Here is a 6,768-nt window from a genome sequence, read left to right as displayed (position 1 = left end):
TGGACACTGGAAAGCGAAGCCTTCACGCAAGGGTCGAATAAAACCTGAAACGTTTGCTGCCCCTCCAGATTCCTGCGTGGCAGTGATGCCAAGAAAGGACTGAGCTCCATAAACGTGGTCCAAGGTGAGTCTCTGCCCCGCTCAGCATGCGGAGCGCGCACCTGGAGTGGCTCAGAATCCCAGCACACCCTCATAAAAGCAGCTCGGAGGACCGTCTCATCCCTACGACGCCCCCCCATTCTGCAAGGGGAGTTGGGGGAGGAAGGGAACCTCAGCAACACACGAGCCCCTTACCCCAGACAACTATGTCATCGCTTTCTAGAAACAAGTTACAGGAGAGAGAATTGTAGAGTTGGAAGGGACCGCAAGGGTCATCTAGTCCAACCCCCGCAATGCAGGAATCGCAACTAATGATTCTATGAGAGATGGCCATCCAACCTCTGCTTACAAACCTCCAATGAAGGAGAGTCCACCACCTTCCGAAGGAGTCCGTTCCTCTGCCGAGCATCTCTTGCCGTCAGAAAGTTCTTCCTAATGTTAAGTCGGAATCTCCTTTCTTGTCATTTGAATCCATTGGTTGCTAGTGGCTAGGATTTAGGCTTCTGTCAGCAAGCTTTGGGGAGGAACAGCCCACCACCCAGAGCAGCCAAACCCGCTCTGGTAAGCTCAAACTCCTCCTGCTTCACAGAGGAAGCCGTGCGCGGCAGAGCTGTGGAAACAGACATCAGCATCAGGAATGTGGGCAAGGGGGCGAAACTAGGCACTCACCCAGCGCTGTGGCCTCGGGCGTTCCCTCTGGGTCCATCCAGGTCCCACTGCGGAGACAATTCCCGGAGAACCAAACATGCCTGAGAGAAGGGCATCGAGAGCGTTGGGCAAGGAGATGGGCCGGCTTGCTCCCCCTTCGGCCTCGCTCCGGAGCAGAGAGGCGCTCTCAGCCTCTAGCAGACACGTTCCCTCCAAATTGGAGAGGAAGTACCCCCCCCTCCGCCCGGCAGTTTTGCCAAATCGTGGGCCCTTACAGTTGTTAAGGGACCGTCACAAAAGCGGGGCGATCTCTTCCTCACCCCCGAAATTCTCTTTCCACATCCCCCACGCGAGACCCTCAGGCCCGAAAAGGAGAGAGAAGCTGAGCATCAACGCGAGGAAACCCCCAACCCCAAGTCTGAGATAGGACCCGTCTGGAGACACTGGGGTCCGTCCTTCCGCCCAAAAAAACCCCTAGTGCCAACCCCAGCCGGCAGACTCACCGGGGCAACGGCGGAGCAGGGGGAACCGGCGCCCGAAAGGCTCCGCAGACGCGGCGCGATTGCTAGGGCGCCGGCGACCCCGCGCTGACTGGCTGGCTGGCTCTCGCGTCGCGTCGCGTCGCGTCCCGTCCCGTCCAGCAGGTGCTGCCGCCTCCGCGGCCGCGCCGCTCCCCCCACGCGCTGAGTGGCCGAGCGGCGCGCCCGGCGCGCCTTCCCGCTCCAATCACGGCCGGCGCCGGCAGACGGGGCGGGGGCGTCTCCCTTCGCCGGGGGCGCCCTATGGAGGTGCGGTGCGGGCTGCCAGTCGCGGGTGGCGGAGCCAATGGGGCGCGCGTGGGGGAGTGGCCGCGCGTGGGGCCGAGCCGGGACTCTAAAGCGCGTCCCCCCGCCGAGGGGGCCCCAGTGAGAGGCGCGCTGCGCGGGCCAGCCGACGACCCGACCCCACGCGGAAGCAGCTGCCGCCATGGCCACCACCACGGCGCAGTACCTGCCGCGCGGCAGCCCCCTCCTGGCTGTGCCCACGCCGGACGCCGAGCGCCTTCACCAGGGCCCCACGTACCGCGAGGTGCAGAAGATGATGCACCACGAATACCTACAGGGCCTGGCCGCTACACCGGGGCACCCCATCGGCAGCCTCCCGCACCATCAGTGGCTGCCAGGCGCCACTGGAGACTGGGGCGGCGGCGGCGGCGGGACCCACCTGGAGCACGCCAAAGGGGGCGGCGCGGGCCCGCGAGGAGACCTCGACGGCTTCCACTCGCGCTCGCACCTGGTGCACCAGCAAACGGGCGGAGGAGGAGGCGGCAGCGGAGCGCACTGGGGGCAGGGGGGCCCCGCGCATCACCTGGGCGGCTGCCCCTCGGCCATGTCCCCGACGGCCGCCGGTGGGCACCAGGCGCTGCTCTACTCTCAGGCGGCCTACCCGGGGCTGAACGGGATGCTGGGCCCGCAGGCACCGGCCTTGCACCTGCCCCATGGCCACGCGCCCCACGGCGGTCACCACCAGCACCATCCGCACCAGCACGAGGAGGCGGAGGCGGCGCACCTGGAGGGCTCCCCGCCGCACCTGGGCCACGCGGGGGGCCACGAGCCGGGGTCGGCGGCGTCGGACGAGGAGGCGCCCAGCTCGGACGACCTGGAGCAGTTCGCCAAGCAGTTTAAGCAGCGGCGCATCAAGCTGGGCTTCACGCAGGCGGACGTGGGGCTGGCGCTGGGCACCCTGTACGGCAACGTCTTCTCACAGACGACCATCTGCCGCTTCGAGGCGCTGCAGCTGAGCTTCAAGAACATGTGCAAGCTGAAGCCGCTGCTCAACAAGTGGCTGGAGGAGACCGACTCCAGCACAGGCAGCCCGGCCAGCCTGGACAAGATCGCGGCGCAGGGCCGCAAGCGCAAGAAGCGCACCTCCATCGAGGTGGGCGTCAAGGGCGCACTCGAGAGCCACTTCCTCAAATGCCCCAAGCCCTCGGCTCACGAGATCACCTCGCTGGCCGACACGCTCCAGCTGGAGAAGGAGGTGGTACGCGTCTGGTTCTGCAACCGGCGGCAGAAAGAGAAGCGCATGACGCCCGTTGCCGCACCGCATGCGCCGGCCATGGACCAGGACCTTTACGCGCAGGGCGCCGACGCCTCGCCGACGCTTCAGCACCACCACCACCAGCAGCACCCGCACACGCTCCAGAGCCCCGGGCAATGACTCGGTCCGGGCGGGGACGGCTCCCGAGGACTGGACTGGCCTGCCTGGGACTGGCTGCGGGACCTGCCCGCAGGGCCAACGGACTGCGCCCTCGGGGGCCGGCCGAGAGAGCCCCCGGCGCGGCCCTAGGACAGACAGATGGCCGAGCCGCCCCGCCCGACGACGACGACGACGACGCCGGACCGGGCAAGCAGCAGCAGAGCGCGCAGAGGCGCGTTAATTTATTCCTACGCCTGCTGGCGACCGACTCTCTTTCTAATTTAAAGTCTCTGTATTTATTTGAAACTCCACCGACAGAACCTGGAGCAGCAGCGACAGCTTTATGGCCGGCGGGAGAGACGCGAGAGGCCCAAGGTTTGAGCTGGATGCGGTTTCTTCTTGCGGGGGGCGGGGGGGCGCAACCTCTATTGCCAGCCGGGCGGTGTCTGGGAGATGCTGCCTGGGCTCCCCAAAGCGACCCACAAGGGACTCGGCGCTCGCTTCCACTTTGCCCCTTGAATCCGGCAGGCGCGGAGGTTGAGGGACCGGGTCCGAACTGCCAACCCCCGACTCCCGCCCTGGCCCGCTGTGACTTCCCTTTGCTGGCACGCTAGGCCCGCTCCGGAGCCGGGCGCCCGGGGCCCGTCTGTTGGGCCGGGTCCACCCCTGTATCATCCTGCTCCGTTTTTATTTATGTTACAGCCAATATTTTATTACTCGCATAAAACATTTATCCAGGAACCCGCCTCGTGTCTTTTTCTTTTTGTCCCCATCAGCGCCGGGAAAGAGGAGGAGGAAGGTAGGGCAGGGCAGGGCAGGGCGCGAGGCAGCTTCCAAGGCGGCGGTGGAAACTCTGGAGTCGGGCAGGATTAAGACGCAGGAGCCCCGGAGACGGCTCTCGCTTCCCGCAGCCCCAGAGGTTTTCTTTCCTGCCCCCCCCCGCCCCCACTGTCTTAAATCTCCCTCCAACGGTGGAGAAATTCTCCAGTGAGACCGCTGAGCGCCGGTCCCCTCAGGCCTACAAGAAGCGGCGGCGAACCCAGTCGGGCCGTGCGTTTGGCTCTCTCGGTTTCCCCAGAAAACGGTGTTCTCCTCGGTCCACCAGGGTTGCTGAAGAATGCCCCCGAGTGCTCTTCAACTTCCCTGGGAGGCAGCCATGGGCTTCCCTAGCCGGTCCCGCTCGCTGGCCGGGTTAGGGTCGCTCACCTGCCTGCCTGGTCTCCGCTTCCCCACGGAGGCCCCTTCTCCGTTCTCGAAGCGCTTCGGCGTGGCAGCGAGACGCTCCTACCGGGTGCGGAGAGCCCTTCCCAGTAGATTAGGAGGTTGTCGGGACGAAGCCGGCCGTGGAAAGCTTCTTCAGTTCGGGTTTGCCAACCAGGTTGCGAAAAAGCCAGTGGAATGCGAGGCGACAGTTTTTGTTTTGTTTTGTTTTCCTGCTGGGACCTCTCGGTCCAGCTTTGTGGTCCTTGCGGGAAAGTTCTTTCTTTCTGGAGGGTTTTTGAACTCTCTTCCTTTTCAGCGGCTGCCGCGGGGGACAAGAATTCCTACCCCCGCGGGCCGCATCTTTTGTTATGTAGGAGCCTGGACCAATTTGGAATCCCCGCAGGGCAATAATTCACTAAGTAAAAACAATCTAGCAAACACTTTTAAGACAACAGCCTTTGAAAAAGGTTCTTAGATTATACAGTGAACTAATTGAAACTGGGTGGTGAACTTTCAAACGGGCGGTCATTTTATTTAGGACAATGCTAAAGATGCCTACGTGAGCTCAGTGAGGCATGGGCACAGAGAAGGGTAAGTAGAATCGCAGCCGTCTGAATGCGCTTCTATGCCACCTCATCCGCCAGGAGCCCTCAGTGTTCTGAGCCCGATCCAAGAGAAAGTTCTCCTTGCCTGAGCCTCACTGAAATGAAAGGGCGACCCAGAGGGCGGGGAGGGAAGCAGACAGACCCCCTCCTCCCCAGCCTAGGCCATCTGTCTGCTGGTTCCCCTGAATTCTGCTGCGCCACACGCAGCTCCAAAATTCACCATTGTCTCCTGGTGACGCCGCTGCCTGGGTCACTTTCTGGGATAATCCGCCTGCTCGCGCTTGATGCAAATGAACACATTTCAGAGTAGAGGAGAGAACATGCATTTGGAAATCTGCTTCCCTCTCTGGATTGCCTTTGTCTTCCTTTTGATAATGCAAATGCCCAGGCGGAAATGAAAATGCAACTTAAAAGAAAGAAAAGAAAACCCCAGTAAAGTCAAGCTAGTTGTCAACCAGTCTAAGGAGACTCATTCAAAGTGTTTGTTTCGCTGCTGTTATCTCCAGATCAGGGAGAGTTTGCGGTGGAATCTGATAGCCCAAGTGGGGAAGAGTTTAAGGAGCATCATTTGGGGAAGATGGTAAGTCTTTTTGGAGTTAGTCAGTCGCATGGCCTTCCTCCTCCTCCCCGCTATTCACATACAGTATTGAAAATGCAGAATCCGAGGGGGAAACCAGAGGACCCGCAGCCCGCAAAGTCGGCTGTGAATTAGCCCAAGAAAGAGAGCAGTGTGTCGAGGGTGGTTGGAGAAGCAGCCCTGAGAAGCCGGTAAGGGGCAGGAAGCCCCTCCCTCGCCCACCTCAAGCCAGCCTTAGGCCCTGCTGCTTTCTCCGTCCTTCAGGCTGCACCCCCCGCCCCGCCGCCTTTCAGTCTTTCTAGGCCACCCACGGAGCCCCTTTCCTCTCTTTTCTGTGCTGTCAAAGGTCGTTTTAAGACAACTTTTGTTTAGCCCTGAAATGGCATTTCGTGCGAAAGGCACGACTCGACCAGGGTTGCTGCTGGGGGGGTGTCCTTTTTTTGCTTGGGGTTTTCTCTAAACTGCCGTTAAGCTGCGCTGGAGGGACACTCTTTTGGGGGAACCAGCAGCGCGCCCCGATGCGGCAAGAGGTGGGGGACTAAGGGGACCCCGTCCAGCTTTTCTCCGCTAAGAAGTCAGAGGAAGTCTTGGTCGCTCTGCTTAGGCTAGCGCGTTTTCTTGGGGCGGGCCAGAGGAAGAGAAGGCCGGGTCTTTGCTTCCAGGCAGCGGCCTCCTCTTCCTTTTGGGAACGTGGGGACAGCCTCTGGAGACGTAGAGTGTGGCCGGGGTGGCGAACCAACCCTTTGGGGAGCCTGTCGAAGCTGGCGACCAAGCCCCATCGACTGGCTCCTTCCCCGTTTCCCTCCCCAGGATCCTCCTTTGTTGGGGAGGAGAGCTGACCGCTCCAGCCCCTTCATTATCGGGGCCCCCTTCTCTTCTGTATCCCGAAGGCTTCTTCTGACGCAAATGGGGGCCATGCGAGAGCAGAGGGCGGGTCCCTTTGTCTCCCCAACAGTCCCAACACCCCGCTTTTCTTTTTTCCAGGGGAAAGGGTCTTTCCTGTCCCCATCCTCCCCCCCCCCCCCGCGTTCTGGCCCATCGTGGAACTGAGCCCTGTCCCCGCCCATCTGCTGCCCCCCTCCCCACTGAGGCGCGCAAAGAACCGGCTGCTTCCTTATTGCCACCTTTCCAGAGAGAAGATGCGCAGGAGATCCTCTTGGCCTCGTCGGCCAGTTGTGTGCCTGGTGGCCCTGTGAGCTGAATGAATTATGGAGCCGGTAGCTACCTCAGCTGCGGTGGGTCTCATGGACTTGTCTAAAGGGCCCCTCGAGTGTGCGAAAGTGCATTGTCCCCCAGGGTCGGGGGGGGCCGTTTCTGTGAAGACAGAGTGCCCCCTACCGCCTGACAAAGGAAGCGCAGCAGAATACTAGGTCACTCTGGCAATTTGTGGGGCGTTGCGGGGGGCGGGGTGCTTCTTCTGGAAGCAGAATATAAATGAGTTGGTAAGTTCCATCAGCT

General features: G+C 61.6%; 1 protein-coding gene across 1 annotated transcript; it reads left to right on the top strand.

Moving 5' to 3' along the window:
- The first annotated feature begins 1,713 nt into the window (after positions 1 to 1,713).
- Positions 1,714 to 2,946, top strand: POU3F1 (POU class 3 homeobox 1). Its single transcript, XM_035118760.2, has one exon. It carries the CDS (start codon positions 1,714 to 1,716, stop codon positions 2,944 to 2,946), a length of 1,233 nt encoding a protein of 410 aa, XP_034974651.2.
- Positions 2,947 to 6,768: the final 3,822 nt, after the last annotated feature.

The sequence above is a fragment of the Zootoca vivipara genome, chromosome 6, assembly GCF_963506605.1.
Source record: "Zootoca vivipara chromosome 6, rZooViv1.1, whole genome shotgun sequence".
NCBI classification, from domain to species: Eukaryota; Metazoa; Chordata; class Lepidosauria; order Squamata; family Lacertidae; genus Zootoca; species Zootoca vivipara.
This window is presented reverse-complemented; position numbering and strand designations above follow the sequence as displayed.

Bases quoted from the DNA above. Each gene is read 5' to 3' on its own strand.
- POU3F1 (XM_035118760.2), top strand. From the start codon at position 1,714: ATGGCCACCACCACGGCGCAGTACCTGCCGCGCGGCAGCCCCCTCCTG.